Source organism: Stigmatopora argus, chromosome 4 (genome assembly GCF_051989625.1).
Source record: "Stigmatopora argus isolate UIUO_Sarg chromosome 4, RoL_Sarg_1.0, whole genome shotgun sequence".
NCBI lineage: Eukaryota > Metazoa > Chordata > Actinopteri > Syngnathiformes > Syngnathidae > Stigmatopora > Stigmatopora argus.
The window spans coordinates 17,983,008-18,003,233 of NC_135390.1; the positions used below are offsets into that span (position 1 = coordinate 17,983,008).

General features: G+C 41.7%; 2 protein-coding genes across 4 annotated transcripts; one reads left to right on the forward strand and one right to left on the reverse strand.

Annotated features, from left to right (window-relative positions):
• Positions 1-2,380: 2,380 nt before the first annotated feature.
• Positions 2,381-10,409, reverse strand: leng9 (leukocyte receptor cluster (LRC) member 9). 2 transcript variants are annotated; one of them, XM_077598097.1, is made up of 8 exons: positions 10,341-10,409; positions 10,071-10,144; positions 8,792-8,912; positions 7,954-8,081; positions 6,859-7,185; positions 6,369-6,531; positions 5,689-5,791; positions 2,381-5,100 (listed from the first exon to the last, which is right to left on the reverse strand). In XM_077598097.1, the coding sequence occupies exons 2-8, from the start codon at positions 10,141-10,143 to the stop codon at positions 4,468-4,470; spliced, it is 1,548 nt and encodes a 515-aa protein (XP_077454223.1). In that variant the 5' UTR covers position 10,144; positions 10,341-10,409; the 3' UTR covers positions 2,381-4,467. The 2 variants fall into 2 exon arrangements, with proteins under 2 accessions (XP_077454223.1, XP_077454224.1); XM_077598098.1 differs by lacking the exon at positions 10,341-10,409 and adding an exon at positions 10,204-10,314.
• Position 10,410: 1 nt separating this feature from the next.
• flcn (folliculin) lies at positions 10,411-19,462 on the forward strand. 2 transcript variants are annotated; one of them, XM_077598096.1, is made up of 12 exons: positions 10,415-10,795; positions 10,896-11,103; positions 11,923-12,069; positions 12,175-12,396; positions 13,125-13,291; positions 14,045-14,136; positions 15,356-15,495; positions 15,641-15,754; positions 17,047-17,170; positions 17,349-17,471; positions 18,466-18,568; positions 18,656-19,462. In XM_077598096.1, exons 2-12 carry the CDS (start codon positions 10,897-10,899, stop codon positions 18,861-18,863), a joined length of 1,647 nt encoding a protein of 548 aa, XP_077454222.1. In that variant the 5' UTR covers positions 10,415-10,795; position 10,896; the 3' UTR covers positions 18,864-19,462. The 2 variants fall into 2 exon arrangements, with proteins under 2 accessions (XP_077454221.1, XP_077454222.1); XM_077598095.1 differs by having other exon boundaries at positions 10,411-10,794; positions 11,923-12,396.
• Positions 19,463-20,226: the final 764 nt, after the last annotated feature.

Here is a 20,226-nt window from a genome sequence, read left to right on the forward strand (position 1 = left end):
TGCACGTTAAATGAGTGGAAGTGGTAGCTAAGCACTCTGGGTGAATGTAGGGGGGGGAGGGGGCGCCGGGGTGGGCTGGGGTTGGGTTTTCCCGGGGAGGGATGCTGACGGGCGATGGAGGGAACAATGAATCGAGATTTGGCGGCGGAGACTGCGCGAGAGTGACGACGTGTGACTACATGATGGAGTGATGAGGTGGGAGAATTGGGGTGGGGAGGGGAAGGGGAGAATTACAATAGCGCCCCCCCCCGGGGGTGGCCGGGGAGAGGGGGGGGGCGTAGCCCCCTACAGAAATGTAAGGGCATGAAAAGGGAACTTGTTGAACTCATTGACGGCGCCAGACGTCCAAAGGGAGGCTCGGCAGTTAGTGGGCTGTGCTAAGCGGACGTCAGTCCAAATGGATTGGACGTCTAGAGAGGTCAATTAACGGGTTGACCAATCAATCAAGTAAGTTTATAAATTTTGACGTGAATTTTGTTCGATGAGAATCCCTTTTGAATGCAAACATAGGCAAAATTTGTCAGCATGGAATTTAAAATTTGACCCAAAATCGACACTGAAGAAAAAAAAAAGAGTGAAAAATATTGTCAAATGTATACATATTAGTTTTAAAGAAAAGTTTTATGTTCTACCGCCACACTTTGTTTCCACTGTCACTGTCTATTTATTTATTTTGTTAGTCGTAATTGCTGTTTGCAATTAGCGGCAATATTCATTAAGGAATTATCTCAGATTTGTGGGCCGTGGAACGACTTCATCAAATTATTACGCTTAGTTCTTTTATAGTAAAATCTGTCTCAACATACACACCAAGTCCTGCTATGAATTATATTCATATGTCAAGGCACCACTGTACTACTTGTCAGTCAGCTTTTCTTTACATATACCTGATCATCACAGGAAAACTTAATTCTGAAATGATGGCTTTTAATTTTAGTGTCATCCCAAAATTTAGTAAATCTGTCTCGACATAAACCACAAGTCCTTGTACAAATTATATTCATATGTCAAAGCACCACTGTACTGCATGTCAGTCAGCTTTTCTTTAAATATTTCCGACTATTTTCCACAATATTGTGAAATGCTGGCCTATAATTTTGATTTGCAACCCCAAAATTTAGTAAATCTGTCTTGACATACACATCAAGTCCTTGTACAAATTATATTCATATATCAAGGCACCACTGTACTCATGTTAGTTAGCTTTTCTTTAAATATTTCCCGATCATTTTCCCCAATATTCTGAAATGTTGGCCTATAATTTTGATTTGCAACCCCAAAATTTAGTAAATCTGTCTTGACATACACACCAAGTCCTTGTACGAATTATATTCATATGTCAAGGCACATCTGTACTGCATGGCAGTGAGCTTTTCTTTAAATATTTCCAATTGTTTTCCACAATATTCTGAAATGCTGGCCTTCATTTCTGGTGTGCCACCTCACAATTCAACAAATCTGTCTTGACATACACACCAAGTCCTTGTACAAATTATACTCATATGTCAAAGCACCATTGTACTGCACGTCAGTCAGCTTTTCTTTAAATATTTCCCGATCATTTTCCCCAATATTCTGAAATGTTGCCCTTTAATTTTGGTGTGCAACCCCAAGATTTAAAGTCTCCCATAGGGCCAAACCCGGAGAAGAAAAAAATAAAAAAATTCACCAGTGGAGAAAACAAACAAGAAAAAAAAATGGGTGAGGGAGGGGGCGCTGGTTTTCTGTGTCAGTGAGAAAAAAAAAGAGTGGGGGAAGGGATAATGCGAGCCTCGGCGCAGAGCATGCCCGCTGACTCATATGGAGCCTATGTATAGTGTGCAAAGTGTGTTATGTGTGTGTGTGTTTGTGTCCTAGAAGAAGGGGGCAAAGAGAGGAAATCTCGTTACGTATGCAAGACTCGCTCCTCTCGCTCGACCACAGAGCGGCCTAATCCAGGCCATCCATCATGGAAAATACCTCTGGCATAACAGCGTAAATAATTAACTACCTGGGCCGATCGTAGATTTCAAAAAGAGGGAAGCCGGCACTTGTGGCTCCGAGTCCAATCAGCGTTGATCTGAAATAGATGGCATAAATCTTGGAATTATGAGCCGCACAATACAGGCACTCGATGTGAAGTCAAGGCGATCTTTTTGCCTCGTAAAGTATTTACGAGGCGGGCGTAAATGTTTATAGGAGGCGGCGTCGATGCATTTTCTTGATCGTACAAAGCGGGGGTTATGTTTATTTTGGAACGCTGACGGTATTGGATGTCCGTTCGCTTTGAGTTAGGAGCGACTGGCGGGTGGTGAGCGATCCCAGTTCAAGCGGGATGGACATTTAACGCCGTCATTGGCAGCCGTGGTTTTAGAGGGAAAAAAATGGCTGACGATTTCCATGGATGTTTTGTGTTTTATTCAATTTGATTAATGGAACAATATATTGGTACAGAAGCAAATGTTGAAGAAAAATGAATTAAAGTGCATGTCCCTAATAATCAAAATGCTCTATACTTTGATTCCCGTTAATTCTTATTCAAATGATTGCATTACTAGTGTTTACATTCATTATCCTAATTTGACATGGATAAAATCAAATGAAAGTATCAATTCCAAACATATGAGCTAAACCCTGGCTGGTCCTGCAGCCTAACACAGTTTCCTCATGACCTGACCCTTCATTTAAACCCCTTTTAAAAACATTCAAAAGTTACCACAAGTAACTCTCACCAAATATGATCTGATGTACGTATTCGTTTTTTAAACACATTGCGATAGCAACCACACACTCCATTAACAGTGACAGACGGCAAATCCATCCATTCTGGGAGGATGGCAGGATTTGACCTCTAATGTGATTAATCAACAATGAGATGATTATCAAAATAATCTATCACTATTCTACTACTGCTAGTCCATTCATTGTTTAGAGACATTTTTGGCTTCCATTGAAAAAGATTGACGTCCAATTCGTTTGAACTAAACTTAATTTTTTATTTTTTTATATATTATCGGAATTGTTTTCAGGGTCAAAAATGTGGTGCAACATTAGTTTTAAGTGCCAAAATCTATTTTCTTTTGCACTTAAAATGAATTGGACGTCTACTGCTGATTGAAAAATCACAGCAGAAGGGTGAAAGCTGCTCTTTTTTATAGCAGTATGCATAGGTGGCGGCCATCTTAGGTAGGGCAGTTGGAAACTAGATCTCGAAAAGTACATGTAGCACAGTATCGGCACAAATTTTCACAATATTCCCTGATACTAAAGATCTCCTTTTAGTGTCGCATTGGTGGAGTAGTACTTAAAACTACTTTGTTTCTAAAATTTTGTGTATCGGTTTTTGCACACTAACTTGTCTAATGTATTTTTAAAAATGAATAAGTAGTAATATAAATATGAAAATAGTGTCATGTATATATTACTATATATAAAAATTAAAATATCTATTGTATTATTATTTTACCATTTCGCAATTTTACTCAGTGCACACTTTTGGGTTCCGATAAACATTTCCATCTTAAATAATGTAATAAAACGACACCTCATTTATATGCGAGGCAATTACACGACACTAGCTAGATTCTTCATTTGTGGCAGTCCTGATCGCTGATAATTGTAATCAATGTAATTACTTTGCCTTTACAATGATAAAAAATACTCTCAAAGATCAAAAGATAGTCACTGAAAAATAGGGTTATCATTGTGGTTGCACTTTTCGTTGAATCATTTTGAGTTAACTCTTTCTTCCTGTCTTAAATCAAAACAAAGCAGCGTAGGACTCAACTAGAAATCTAAAGCGCAACAAAAACCTCCTAAAAAGTGAGCATCGTCATCCTTGTAAAGGCAAAAAACGTGACCGGACGTTTCGTCAAAAGACGTTTGGTCCCCGGACGTTTGGTCGACCGGGCGTTTGGTAGAACGGGCGTTTGGTAGAACGGACGTTTGGTAGAGCGGACGTTTGGTAGAGCGGACGTTTGGTAGAGCGGACATTTGGTAGAGCGGACGTTTGGTAGAGCGGACGTTTGGTAGAGCGGACGTTTGGTAGAGCGGACGTTTGGTAGAGCGGACGTTTGGTCGAGCGGACGTTTGGTCGAACGGACGTTTGGTCGAACGGACGTTTGGTCGAACGGACGTTTGGTAGAACGGACGTTTGGTCGAACGGACGTTTGGTAGAACGGACGTTTAGTAGAACGGACGTTTGGTAGAACGGACGTTTGGTAGAACGGACGTTTGGTCGCCAGGTTTGATCGCTGTCAAATTATGACAGAGAGTTTACTGTTGATATTTTGATATTAGATATTTAAATATTAAACTCACTCTCTCTCTCTCACGATTATAATTTTGAGAGCTGGTTTCAACAGTAACAACCCGGCGACCAAACGTCCGGTCGACCAAACGTCCAGTCGACCAAACGTCCGGGGACCAAACGTCTTTTGACGAAACGTCCGAGTACCAAGATGTCAGACTTTCCAGCCGATTGATGGATTATCTAAGAGTTACCGAACTTACAATCTTGTAAAAACCGTCCACGCCATCCTCCCCGATGACGCAAAGATGCAACGTGTTGACGGGCAAACGTCCGAAATTTAAACCTTTGCCCACCTTCAGGGAGCCCACGTGGTAAAAGATTCGTTCGCCGCCGTCGTCGCCCCAGACCTTGGCCAGGGTGAGATGGTACCGTGGGCTGTAGGAGTCCCTGTGGAGGAAACCCCGACTCCAGTAGGCCTCCTGCAGGCCCTCGTTGAGCATCTGGAGCTGGATTTGAGGCTGCGGGCTGAGGTACAGCACCCTGCCGTTGAAATGCTTCAACTTCACGGGGAAGCCCAGAGTCACCGGGGGATTGCGATCGAACCGGGCGAAGCGTTCGAGGATTTCCACCGCCTCCTCCACTTCGGACGGGGTCCGAAGAACCAGGAGGCACATGGTGACGTGCAGGCTGCTGGAGGTTTGCCAGTGAGGGGCGGACGACGGGAGGAGGGCGCTAACCTCGTCCTGGAGTTGCTGGAAACAGGTGAGGATGGCGGGGGTGTTGGCCCGGAAGGTGATGAAGTGCGTGGGTCTCTTTTTACGCCGCCAGCCTGGGAAGTTCTCTCCTTGTTCGGGAGATTCTGAAAGATTCTGGGGCGGAAAAGGTGGACCAATGTTAGCTCATATTGATAGTGTCAAAAGTCTGAGACTGTAGTGTTTTATATGCTAAATTGTTCATTAACTCCAATGATCAACCGATATGGGTTTTTCAGGACCGATAGGATTAGGAGTACCCTATTTTCTCGCATATTCGCCGCCTCCGCGTATGAGCCGCACCCTTAAAATTGCTTTAAATTTTACGATTTCTTTCATATAAGACGCCCCCTGATCTTCACATCCATATTCATGGTTTTAATAGGGAGTACAAATGTGTTACTTTGAAGGGAAAATCTTCGTGAGTATTTCTGAGATACTGTATGAATCGAAAAGATTGTCTCCCGGATTGCACATTCTGAAAGGGTGTTGCCTGGACGTGGACGATTTTAAAAAGGAAGTCATGTGAGCAGTACGACCAGGAAAGGTGTCCGTAGCAGTCTAGTTTGTCAATCCGTACAATTGATGCAGTCATCATTTTTTTTGTAGCTATAATTGAGTACGTATATGGTATTCAGAGGAGGCCGATAACTGAATTTGAAGTCGATATTCATCTGCGGTAAAAGTGGAAAAACCAAAACCTACCAAATGCTTCAATCCTTCTAAACTCTCGTCCGCTTTTGCCAAATTTTCATTGGTGTCTCCATCTTCTACATTGGGTGCTTCTTTGTCCGCGGATGTCTTGGTGCTAAAATGAGAAAATAAAGGGGATTACTCAACAGAGTCTCTCAGGAATTGTGCACCACTTGACAATTGGGAGCAAGCTTCTTTGTCATTACGCAACACTGCGCCTGGCCTCTCGTCGGTTACTCCATATCTTGGTTCTGCTTGGAAATGTGCTTTCAAAACAAGGACTCATTCATCCATTTTGGCATTTGAGTGAAGGGGGAGCTCACAAATCTTTTCTATGCGCTTCACGACAAGGAAAAAAAACAAAAAACATGAACATAGGTGTCAAACTCAAGGCACGGGGGCCAGATCAGGCCTGCCACATCATTTTGTGGGGCCGCAAAGGTAAATCCTGCAAATTGCCTTCATGTTTTAATGCATTTTTGTAGTCTTCAACAAAAATATGGCCTGCGACCAAAACGAGTTACGTGCATGAAATCCTCAGCCAAATGACAACCAGTAGAGAAAGAAAAGCTACTAATGGAGCCGTTTCAACGAGTCAATTCAAGTTGGCACGGCGAGGAAAAAATGTGGGCTGAAGATAACAGCGACGGGTGAGATTTGCTTTCTATTTCTAGCAAGGGTGAAAAACAGACCTATTCGGCGCCTCCTCCGCAAAACATGCCGGGGCCTGACACGCTTGCGCTGACTCAGAACCGCCAGCGCTCCTTCCGTCGTGCTCTTCTTGCTCCAGATGTGCGTTCTCACCATGACTTGGCTCCATTCTCTGCCCGGTAACAGCAGGGGCTTGCTCTTTAGCTGTTTCGGGGTGAGTCAAAGGTCACGGTCACATACCTGTCAACCTCTGCCGATAACTGCCCTTATAAATGATTATTGATTCCCCTTACAACCCCCCCAAAAAACCTTACAAACACCGTACGACTTGTACGGTGTTTGTAAGGTTTTTTGGGGTTTGTAAGGGGAATCAATAATCATTTATAAGGGTAGTTATCGGCAGAGGTTGACAGGTATGCGGTCAATTATTGCTCTTGGCCATCGGACTGCATTTCCTTTCCTTAAAATGACGGCAATGTCTCTTTTTTTTTTTGGAAAGGAAGCAACATTTATTAGCTCATCTCGGCTTACCTTCTACTTTCTCCTCCCTTCCAAAGGGGGGAGCCAGAGATTGACCAGTGGAGCCAAACACCCTGTCGGTCCTGCTGTGGCGGTCCCACACGCGGTGCCCTCTGTGGCTGAAGTACTGGATGCGGTGTCGGGGGATTGCCAGATCAGTGGTGTAGTCGCAGTCGTACGGGTTGAGGTCCCAGTTGAAGTCGGAGAAGGGGCGATCCAGCACGCCCAGGAAACGGTCCACGTAGCCCACTATAAATTCGGAGGCGTCCACCGAGGGGTCCCAGAGGATCCGAGAGATGATGTCGTCGGCTGTTCGCATGCGAGGCTTTTTGTTGACATCTAGGCGTTAAAAAAAAATGCTTAAGGCACAGGAGTCAAAACGATGGGTGCGGGTTTTCATACCAATCAGTGAGGACACCAACTTTTTACCAATCTGTTCTCTTACAGCTGCCTAATATGACGACTACTACGCCAGTCTTTAGCAAACTACCATATACGCATTTTGTATCAAAACTACGGAAATAAACAATTAATAAAAATCAAGCAATGTTTTTTTCCAGCAGTTTAAAATGGAGAAAAAAAAAGAAAAATGCATTTTGGAACACAATGCCATGTTTTAAAAAAGTTCCGCATTTTGTAGGTTGTCAAAACATGGCATTATTTTGAAAGTTAAGTAGCGTGCTCGCTTCCTTTTCAACGACACGTGGAAATCCTCCGTTTTTGTTTCAAGCTATATAGATGTGATGTTAGCTAATCCCAAAACGTGAGTCAATTTGTGTTTTTTATTTCTTTGCAAGAGTTAACTAGAGAAAAAAACGAAACGATTTGAAAAGCATTAGATAATATTGAGCTTTATTTTACGACGCGTCACTTGTAAATGCCACTTTTAAAAAAGGATCCCAAAATCCGGAAATTCTCTTTACCCCTTACGAAATATGATTTTTAACGATTGGCAGCTCTGCCATTGTAATCAAGTGATTGCGGTCAGGTGCTGCTCCTACCTACACCCACTTGGCTCTTTGTGGATTTAGTTTGACACCCGTGGCCTAAGGCAACAATATGAATAACATAAGTGAATCTATGTGGGAAATTGGAAATAAAAATCACCGTCTCCCTCATTTTCTTTAGGTTTGCCAGCTTTGTACTTCTTGGCTTTCTTCTTCTTTTGTTTTTTTCGAACCTGTTCTTCATCGTGATCAGGAATAAGAGCGTCCCCAATGCCGATAGCTGGATCCCTGTAGACATGAATAAAATAATAGGTCCAAATTCAGCAAACTATTCAATATATTAAAAAATAAATGTAAATTAAAAGGGTGCAAAAGGGGTGTTTAATAAATTCACACAGGATTTTTGAAATCTATTTGTATTATATTCACCTAATTTTGTATCTCTGTAAATCTTAATTTGGAGAATTTAACTACAGAGTTAACATATAATCATAACTTGTTAGGAGAGTGCATCTTGCACAGAGAAGGAATGAGTTTACCGTATTTTTGGACTATAAGTCGCACCTGAGAATGAATCGAAGAAGTCGGACTCTAATGGGGGAAAAAACTCATACCTGTCAACCTCTGCCGATAACTGCCCTTATAAATGATTATGATTCCCCTTACAAACCCCAAAAAAACCTTACAAACACCGTACCGATAACTGCCCTTATAAATGATTATGATTCCCCTTACAAACCCCCCAAAAAACCTTACAAACACCGTACGAGTCGTACGGTGTTTGTAAGGTTTTTTGGGGGTTTGTAAGGGGAATCATAATCATTTATAAGGGCAGTTATCGGCAGAGGTTGACAGGTATGAAAACTGTACATATAACTTTAATATAAACTTTGTATGGCCTGTTTTTTAACCAGAATGCAATTATCTTAACAAGGGAGAGTTATTTCAGGGGTCATCAAAGTTATGGAATAAAAGCCATTTACAAAGGGATATCTTACACAGAGCTGTTGCTGGGTACTTGACAGGTCACCTGGCTGGACCTGTGAGACAAACGACATCTGACGCCAAAGCGACATTTTCCCTCTAGGAAGAACGGGCACACGTCGACCTCTTTCGCATCTGTCAGACCCGTACGAGGAGAGAAAGTGCAAAGGTCAATGCTCGTGTCAGTGTGTCTGCCATGTATTGATTCTCTCCTGGGTTGGGAAAAGGAACACAAACATAGCAGACAAAATAAACATTGTTGAAATGCTGCGAGAGCAAAATAAAGATGATGTGAATTTAGAGAATATCATTTGAAGATCATTGTCCTGAAAATGTTGGGTGGATGTTAAAAAATGAAGAGGCTCTACTGTGGCTACTGTACATTTTAACATTGACTCAGCTCCATGATGATTGTGGGTTTCATTTTCATGATGACTCTAAAGAACTATGTCGACAAAAAAAATCCCGGAATGGAATTTCCAGAGAAACTGCATGACAAGTCATATCAATGATTCCAAAAAGTGAATGTTTGTGAAACTTAGTCAGACCTTGATATTATGTCCAGTTTTCTTGCCTCACTAAGGAGATGTCTTATGTGGTGGGCTGTTTTTTTTGTCCTCCCTCAATTCCAGTAAGATAAGTCAACACTGGTACAGACCCTCGTGTTATATTGGAATTTATCTTGTTAAACTTTATATGCGGTTGCAAAACACTACAAAATGTACATTGCCGTTTTTATAGTCTCTTCACAGAATACAAGGGGTTTAGAATCTAAAACTGTCCCAAAAACAGCAGTGGAGGGAAAATGAAAATATGTTGTTACTGTAAATCCTTGTTAATTTTAGGATGCCTTTTGCACCCAATTTTTATGAGATTAAATCCAGCTGCAGTTGATTCAAATCCAGATTCAGTCTGGTTTTAGACCAAGACACAGTACAGAGACTCCTCTAATGAAGATTTATTTTTTTAAAATGTGCTTTAAAATGCTGACTCAAGTAGTCGTTTATATATATATTGCTTTTGTTTTACTTGATTTTAGCGTGTGCGCAGGACTTTGTTTGCCTGCTGTCGTTTTAAATGTGCTTTATAATGAAACTCTGATTTGACTTGTAAATGATTTTGTATTGATTTTTACCCGTTTATAATCACGAATACTTTACATATATAAAACTCACAACGTTTGTACAAAACTTTGCACATTATTTTTTTAGACAAGTAGCTGCTACTGAAGTAGGGCGTGAGTACTTTAGTCACGTCTAAAGAATGAAAAAGTTAAACCAATTTTGACGTCACCTGTTTGGTCAACTTCTGTATCAACATCTGCATTCATCATTTCTGAAGAAAATCCACAGTTTTCTGACGCCATTCTGTAGATTTAAAAGACCGAAATTAGTAAAATTGCGACTACGTATTAACAATTACGTACAATGTACAACGCGGAAGAGACCAGTGAAATAACCCAGAACAAAAAAATAATGTGAGTTATAAAATATGTAAGTATATCGATAAAATAATCTAGTAAATGTTAAAGACAAACATAAATATTGCCCTTTTTTGCATTACCAAGCTCCTCAGTAGAAGTTTCCGGAACTCAAGTTTTGACCCCAAATGTGCTTTACCGTGAAGGATTATGGGTAAGGTAGTATTCGTTTGTTATTAGTTGAAAATACACGATGTTTTCCACGTGTACAGATGTTAATATAAACAAATAACAATTTCAGGACATAATTCATAGAAAATAAAACAAATATTGTAAGTATCAGTCACAAAATAAAAATAAAAACCTTATAATCCCAGAGCGCGTGACTCCGTGTCACATGACGTCATGCTAATGTTAGCAAAACAGTGCTGAGGTAAACAATAGAAGATTGCTATAGCGCTCACAAAAAATAAAAGATTCATTTTTTCTTTAACTTCTCAAAATTCCGTTTATTGTTACGCAAAGTAATTGGGGGACACGACGAATAATGGAAGTATTTCTATAAAGTGAGTGGATCGTCAACTTCCCTACGTCGAAGGTGAGACCAGCTGTCACTTATGACAACGACTAAACCCAACTTTACGTTTACTTTGTAAACATTGTATTCGATTTCTAACTTGAGCTCATAATCCGTTTAGGATGAACGCTTTGGTGGCTCTCTGTCATTTCTGTGAGCTTCATGGACCCAGGACACTGTTCTGCACGGAGGCTTTGCACCCTCCTTCCCCGTCGCCTTCGTCCCAGGCGGGCGTCGCGGTGTCCGGGGACGGCGACGTTGATCGGGACGGCGAAGGACTCACGATGAGGGCCAACAGTTCGGCGAGCCAGAGAGGAGAAATGTGTGAGGTGAGCTAAAATCAAGGTAGAAGGACAACTCATCGTTCACCTGGCAGTGAATAATTGCGTTTTATTGCTGTTGACGGCGATAGACGTCCAAAAAATTGGATGGATTGGACGTCTACCGCCGACAATGCCAGTCAATGGTATATGCATTTTGCACTTATCATACTACTATCATGACCGACATTTAAACAATAATAGTGCTTAGATTTCTGGGGATGGAAGGTAATGTACTGTGGTATAGATTAGATTAGATAACTTTATTCATCCGGTATTCGGGAAATTTCACTGTCACAGTAGCAAGAGGGTGAGAATACAGACACAGCAAAAGATATTGTAGACATAAATAGGTAATAAATAAGTTAATTAATAAATAAGCGTGTTGCTGAAATAAATGACCTCATTTGCAGTGATAAATCAAAATATGTATTGCCGTAAATGGCAGCGAATCAGTTGCGATAAATGGATATTATGAATATTGCACCGCTTTGTATGATATAAATATATTTCATGCGGTGACAGCCATGTTTTTAGTCCCGGTTTCAAAATGTTGTCGGCAGTTAAGAATTTTCGGCCATTATAGGGAAGAGAACCAAGAGAAAAATAAGTATAATAATAAGTGTAATACTAATCTAATGAGAATATTACCTTGAATAGGAAAACCATAAACAGATAATAATAGTGCAAAATAGTGGTGACTCACTGAACTTGATCAATTCTGCATCTAAAAATGTGCCCACTCAAGAAAGTCTTGTTTTAACTCAGACACGAGAGGAAAATTGTGCAATATTTTCTACATTTTCACAAATTCCATCAACCTTACAGGGGTGCCGCTCCCTACCCGCATCCCACCCGGGTTTCATGAGCATCGACGACGAGACGGGCATTCGCTTCCTGAGCCATCAACATCCCAGAGAACCTCAGCTCTTCAGCGTCGTCCGCCAAGCTTGCGTACGCAGTCTTAGCTGTGAGGTAACTGTCCATGTACCGCTGTCCGGCGGACCCCCCAAACCTAACTCGGGGGTCCAGTCGCCTTTTATAAATGGTTTCATATTCATCCTGATTTCTATTCGCCAGGTGTGCCCCGGGCGCGAAGGCCCAATTTTCTTTGGGGACGAACAATACGGTTTTGTGTTCTCGCACACCTTCTTCATCAAGGATAGCCTGGCAAGAGGCTTTCAGCGTTGGTACAGCATTGTCATGGTGGCCATGGACCGGATCTACCTCATTAATTCCTGGCCGTTTCTGTTACGACATCTTAGATTGACCATACACAGTCTACAAAGCACGGCTCTGAAGGTTAGACTGTTCAAACGCAATCGTGCTTTCACAAAGAGGTTATTTGGCTAAATTTGGGGTTCATAGTTTTGTCAGTTTCCAAAGGAAATGCAGATTTTAGTAAAGATCTCATTTAGATTGATTACTGTGATAAAATGATTATGCTTTGATTTAGTCATACACAAATCAGAGATATTTTATGTTTCCCTTGTTTTAAAAATTCAAAAAGAAATACATTGAAATAATAAGCATGAAAAAGACACTGTATTTTTTGTTTTTAAAACAAATGGAAACTTTTTTAAAGAATGTTTTTCTTAAAAAGAGACATTTGTGAGAAACACATTTTGTTTTCAATATTTTTTTTTAAACTATTCAACTTTGATAATGCCTTGTTTCTTTACTATTTTAAATTTCAAATGTAAATATATTATTAGATAAAGCCAAAGAAAATAAATCGTCTTTTTAATATTTCAAAGCAGAATATAGTCTTTTTTTTCTTTTTCTTTTTTTCAAATTTAAATGAGAAAATATTATTCATTAACTCTTTGTCTGCCTTTGACAACAATAGACGTCAAATTTATTTAAATGGGGAAGACTGGCTGTGACTGTTCATCCCACGAGTTAAGAACCTGAAAAAAGGGCATTTAGACCATGTTTAGATTTTAAAAAATAAAATTCGGTTTTAAGGTGCCACAATTTGAAGAAATAGTCATGTCATTCTGACGCCAATTTCTGAACGAATCCATCAGGTGTTTGAAAACGAGCAAGGCATTTGCCCCCAGCGTGCAGTGAGGATGAACAGCGTCTTCTCGCCCGCCATTTTTCCGCACCAAAGAAGCGGCAATGCGGCGCGCTCCCTGACGTCGCTGACAAAGCATCCCAATCTGTGGTCCAGCCTGCACTCCTCGTTCAGCTGGTGAGTCCGCCAAACCCACGCAGAAGTTCCCACTCGCGTTTACACTCGTCAAATTAGCCAATAGCTTTACTCCGCTACATCGCATTTGAGTCAGGACTTAAGAACGAACATCCATCTCTCATCAAGTGATGACTTCCAAAAAGTCGGTTATCGGTGACCATCAATGGCGTTTGTACATTTTAAATAGCCGAAACACTTTTTTTAAACACCCGTCCATCTGCGGTCGATTGGTCGCTGGTCTTTTGGTCGCCCCAACCCCGACAACGGGCGACCAAAAGACCGGCGAACAAAAGACCGACGAGCAAAAGACCGGCGACAAAACAAGGTAAAACAACCCGGTCTACGCATCAATAAAAGCCAACAATGGCCATGAGCAGTTTCACTGAGCCGACGTGTGAGTGTAGAAGAGTTTGTATGTACATGCGTTGTCCCTTTAAAAGCTATGTCAGTCAGGGTCTTAACAAGTTCTCCAACAAAAAACAATAAAAGTACGGGAAATTTGGAGCTTTTCTTTAGCCTAATAATTAATAGGGCATTAAGTATGACTAAATAGTAATTCGCAATTTGTATTTAGGGAATTTGAGCAACAATTTTAAATGGTAATTATCACTTACCTTCCGGGCGACCAAAAGATCAGCGACCAAAAGACCGGCGACCAATCGACCGTGTACCAGACCCGTCATCTCAACATTGTCATCAGCAAAAGTGAGATGTTATTAATTTGAAACCTTTTTAATTTTTTTCCGTTTGCAGGCTGCTGAAGGCTTGCGGTAGTCGTCTGACGGAGAAGTTGCTGGAAGGGGCCCCCACCGAAGACACGTTGGTGCTCATTGAGAGACAGACAGGTGACTAAAGTCGGGGATTACCGTATATTCTCGCCTACACGCCTTATTTGTCGCAAAAAGATGACTGTATCAAGGGTACGGCTTATATGTGCGCAAATTAGACTTGACGTGCTCAAAACTGCAAGGTGACAAAGACGAAACGCTATTACGCAAAGACAATGTGGCCGATACGGTACAAGGTCGATTGGTCGCCGGACTTTGGGTCGCCCGGAAGGTTATTGATAATTACCATTTAAATCGTTGCTCAAATTCCCTAAAAACAAACTGCAAATTACTACTTAGTCATACTTAATGCCCTAGTAATTATTAGGCTAAAGAAAAGCTCCAAATTTCCCGGACTTTTATTGTGTTTTGTTGGAGAACTTGTTAAGACCGTGACTGACGACGTAGCTTCTTAAAGGGACAACGCATGTACATACAAACTCTTCTACACTCACACGTCGGCTCAGTGAAACTGCTCATGGCCATTGTTGGCTTTTATTGATGCGTAGACCATGTTGTTTTACCTTGTTTTGTCGCCGGTCTTTTGGTCGCCTGTTGTTGCGGTCCGGGTGACCAAAAGACCGGCGACCAATCGACCCCACAGTATCTCCGAAATACCACGTGCGATGATTTTTCTTAAGCTTTTCCCTTCAAAGTAACACATTTGTACACCCTATTAAAACTATGAATATGGAGGGGAAAATTGCCAATCAGGGGGCGGCTTATACGAGAGAAATTGTAAAATTCAACTATTTTAAGGAGATTTTAAGGCTACAATGTATACGTGGAGGTGGCTAATATGCGAGAAAATACGATAACTAAATGATTCATAAGCATAATGCAAAAAATTGTAGCTATACAGCATATTTTAGAATATTTCTCCATTTATATTGACACTATTCAAACAAACTTTGCTGTAAAAAAAAAAAAGTACATGTCCAACAAATCTTCCCTAAAATAGCTCAATTTACGCTATGGGCCGACCGGGTTTTTTTGTTCTATAAATTTATTCATGCAAGAAAAAACAACAACGTGACTTTAACCGGCGTCTAAAATAAATAAATAAATAACATTTTTAATTTCAGATGATAAATGATTAGATTTACAATCGCCGACTGCTTGTCATAGCGTGTTTATAATCTGATAGTTTTTATCTTGGCCTTTTATACGGCACCACCGCAATATCGCTTATGTTGTAATAGCACGCTCGGAATGTCTTTTATCTGCTTTTTACAAGAACAAGAGGAGGAAATGAGCTGCTGGGAAGGAGCCGAAGGAGGCATTTCCAAACCACGGGGGCACCAATTTGACAGCGAACTGGCTTCAGAAGACCAGCCCCCCGGGCCCAGGTTCAGGTCATTACGCCATTTGAGACAGGTAACGACCAATCGACGAACAAAAACAACAACAACAATGAGTAAGGATTTGGAGGGGAAAGTACATTCATATTTCCCCCCCCGTGACATACCGCTTTAGCCACGAGGAGATTTTTGTGAGTCACGGTCTGATCCGTCCCGCGTAGGTCCTCGGAGCCGCTGAGTTCCGCCAGGTGGCGTGGCATGTGCTCATGGGAAATCAGGTCATCTGGAGGGGAGCGGACGCCTGGCTCATCCAGTCTGCTTTCACAGTACTCAAGGTATTTAAGTATACATTTGCTAAGCCTGCTTATTGGATAACTTTATTCATCCCGTATTCGGGAAATTTCATTGTGACGGTAGCAAGAAAAGGCATAGTTATAAGTTAGACAGTACAGTGGCAAAGGCCGCAGAACAACAAAGCAAAAGCACGAAGTACAAAGCAAATCAAAGTCAATGGGATCATTAAGAATCACCAAATCAAATCATTAATACAGAAAGTTAGCAAAAACACAAAACGAGCAAGAGTGGATGGAGCTACCGCCACCGGCTCCCACTTGAACGGCGCCATCTTGGTTGCGGTAGCAAAAACGGATACAGACTCAAAAAGACATTGTAAAGTTGGACAAAAACTGGAACCACACACAGGAAGTCTTCCAAAATGATATTTCTTATCATTGTTTTCTGGTTAGCGCGCCGGCCTCGCAGTTTTGGGGTCGAGGGTTCGAGCCTGGGTCGGTCTTTATGCTGGCACGCAGGCTTGTGCGGGTTTTATCCAGGTACTCCGGTTTACGTCCCAAGAACATGCAAGCTAGGCTAGCTGGTTGAACATTCTTAATTGCCCCGAGCTATGATTTGTCGTCCTTTTGTCTCCTCGTGCCCTGCGATTGGCTGGCCACCCATTCAGGGTGTCGCCCGCATGGGATAGGCTCCAGCACCCCCCGCGAGCATTGCGAGGATAAGCGGTTCAGAAAATGTAGGAAGGTTTCTTGTTAGTTGTTTTTTTTTTTATTATATGAACCAAATTATATGAATCTGATGAAATCAGATCGTGTTGTCATCGTCAAATTAAATGTAATTCGAACTCGGTCGATTTATTAAAGCTTCCGACTAGACTAGATATCATAACTGACAATAAAAAAAGGTTGATTTTAATTCCCGCCTGGGCCTCTAACTTTATTATTTTGTTAACGTTCCGCACCCTGATGCGTTCCTTGCCTGGACTTGTGTTTCTGACCCGGTTCCACCAGAGGAGGGGCAAGCAGCTGTTATCAGCCCACCCCTCTTTTTTTTCGGGAGGGGAGGGCGCAAAGTTAAAACGCAACTGGCTTGGATTCACAATTTCCGAACGGAAAGCGAACTCTCTGTGACTTATTCGTTCGTCTTTGAGATGAACAACTATCTCATCACACTTTAGTCACATGACATTCCGATATCGCTATGACCTCATACGTATGGGTCCCATGACCTGTTTTGGATATGACTAGACATGTACGAATTGAGGTAGTCTTTTGGTCCCAGTTTTTTATTTATTTTTAATCCACTTTGTTTGTCTTTCTGTCTCGCATGTCAGTCATTGCTCCCGGTAGGCTGTTTGCGTTCAGTTCCCTACAGTGCTCACTACGAAGAAGCCTACAAGTGTAACTTCTTGGGTCTGAGCCCAGATGTGGCCATTCCAGCACACGTCAGTTCTTCAGGTAAATTGATTTTACGAATGAATTTGGGGTTTTTGTTTGGAAAATGAATTCAATTGCCGCTGTTGCCAATACTGATAATCAGATCAGGACATCGCTAAGTATTACTTTTTTTCCCGGGGCTTACAACACAAATAGGGGGCGAAAAAATAGACGATTTACTTGTGTTTTGTCCTTGTAGAGTTTTCAGTGCTTGTGGATGTCAGCGGAGAAACGGGCCGTCACAGCCCGCCGACACAAGACAATATTTCTTCATTTTATCAGTTCTACATCAGCAGTGCCAACACACAACCCACAGATAAAGGTGAGCTCAAATACCTTGTTGGGAGAAACCCAGTAAAATGGGGAAATAAAAGTTAGATAGTTCATACCTGTCATGCTTGGCCTAATGTTTCCGTTATAAACTTAGCTCATTAAACCCTTAACCATTAAATCGCAATGCTAGGGGCAATTTAGAGTGTTCAACCAGCTAGCTTTGCATGCATTTTTTTGGAATGTGGGAGGAAACCAGAGTACCTGGAGAAAACCCACACAAGCCCAGGGAGAGCACACAAACTCCACACAGTGAGGACCGACCTGGGATCAAACCCTGGACCCCAGAACTGCGAGGCCGATACGCTAACCACCTGGCCTAGTAATGTTGTCAAATGGTTTAATTGGATTTTATAGGCAGCTGCAAAATTGAATATTTTTGGAAAACAAAAAAAAATCAGACCATAGGAATGATTGATAATGGAAACATTTTTCACATGTGAGGGGTTGCGATTTACATGCATTCCCTAAACGCATCACGTGACTAACTGAAAATTCTGATTCTCCCTGTAGACCAGGGGTGTCGGACTCGGGTTTGTTCGCAGGTCGCGTTAACGTCAACTCGATTTGATGTGGGCCGGACCATTTTAGATATAATATTTTGATTTCTTTTTTTATAAATGCATTAAAATAACTGGATTAAAATCCCTGAATATTCAGTTTTTTATAGATCTAAAACAATGTTTATTTTAGCTATTTTTATATATTTTTAGATTTTACAAAATGATTTTTGAACTAAAAACACAGAAAAAAATGTATTAAAAAATGACAATTATTGATTTAAAAGGGGGAAAATCAGGAAATTAAATATCCATCTATACTCTTCATTTTAATTTGATCCTAAAACAGAAAGCCGGCACTCATGATTTACTTTCCCGGGCCACACAAAATGATGCGGTGGGCCAGATTTGCCCCCCGGGCCGCCACTTTGACACGTGTTGTAGCCTAAAATAATTGATTTGACTTTTTTTTTCTTCCTCACTCAGGACCGACGTTACTGAACAAACTGGAGGTGGCGCTGTCCAACGAGAACTTGTCGGTGGACGTGGTTTCTCACTGTCTGCTGTGTTTGAAGGAGGAGTGGATGAAGTGAGACCCCCTTTGCCGTTGCTATGCCTCGCTCGCTCACACGTGTCAGCGCTCAACTCACACGGCATGTTCTTCCTCCCATTTCAGCAAGGTCAAAGTACTATTTAAATTCTCCAAAGTAGACGGGCGAGGCAGGGAGGACACGCAGAAGGTCCTGGCCCTGCTCGGCACCACGGGAGCCGGCGAGGAGGACAACGTGAGGCTGCTCAAGTTTTGGATGACAGGGCTGAGTAAAACCTACAAGAGCCATCTGATGAGCGCTGTCAGGGGAGGGGAGAGGAGCCCCAGCCAGTGATCTAGACTCAAAGAGGAAGGCGTTGTGTTGAGGAAAGGAAAATGAAAGCAGCCCACTTTTACTGGAAATCAATGAAAGGACATCCTGTTTCCCCCTTTGTAATGAGAATTCTATTTGATTATTGTCCAACTCGGATTAGATTTGGGTATTTTTGTATTGCAATGATATCAAAAGCTTATTTTCTGAACTGCTTTATCTTCACTATGGTCGCGGGGGGTGCTGGAGCCTATCCCAGCTGCAGAGGTGGGGGGGGGACACCCTGAATTGGTGGCCAGTCGATCGCAGGGCACAAGGAGACAAAGGACAACCATTTACGCTCACACTCAATAGCTAAGGGGAATTTTGAGTGACCAATCAGTCTACCATGCATGTTTTTGGAATGTGGGAGGAATCCAGAGTACCCGTAGGAAACCCACGCAGGCCCGGGGAGAACATGCAAAGTGGTGGACTAACATGGACTTGAACCCAGGACCCCAGAGCTGTGAGGCTGACGCGCCAACCGCTTGTCGCACCGTGTCGCCCTGATATAAAAATGTACATTTTAATTTATTACAAAAGCCTCATCTTCTGATTTGGTAATAAAAAATGATTTCATGACACACATGGGTACGTGCAGCTTTAAGTGTATTCAACTCGCTAGCAAGTGAGTACGTTAAGCTAAGTGAATTCAACTAGCTAGCAAGTGGGCTCTTGAAGCTAAGTGAATTCAATTAGCTAGCAAGTGAGCTCTTGAAGCTAAGTGAATTCAACTAGCTAGCAAGTGAGCTCTTGAAGCTAAGTGAATTCAACTTGCTAGCTTAGGGAATTTTGCTAGGAAGTGAGTACGTTAAGCTAAGTGAATTGAACTAGCTAGCAAGTGAGCTCTTGAAGCTAAGTGAATTCTACTCGCTAGCTTAGGGAATTTTGCCAAGAAGCCGAGTCAAGATTCAAACTTAAATTGCGAGGCAGTTGTGCCAAACACTATTGAGCTTTCTGTCCAACTTGAATGACGTTTTTGTTGTTTTTGTTCCACAATTGGTGCCCTCTTGTGGCTAGCAAGGGATAGATCGATGGAATGAAATGAAGGAGGAATGCTGCTCCCACGCATTTCTTTTTTTCCTCCCTTTTGGGCGGCTTTTAGCAAACCACAAATCAAAAGTGATTTAAGCCGACGCTTTGTCTGGTTTTACTTGAAACCTGAAGAAAACACATTGTTTGCATGTTAACAATTTGGAATCCAATGACCCCCAGCGGCCACGTCGTTTTAATGAGCCACATCTTGGACGTTGACTTATGTTTTTTTAATAGCACAAGTCATGTTGCTTTGCTGACATTTGCAGATTTAGCCGATAAAAATAAGTTAAAACATTCTGCTGTTGATTTA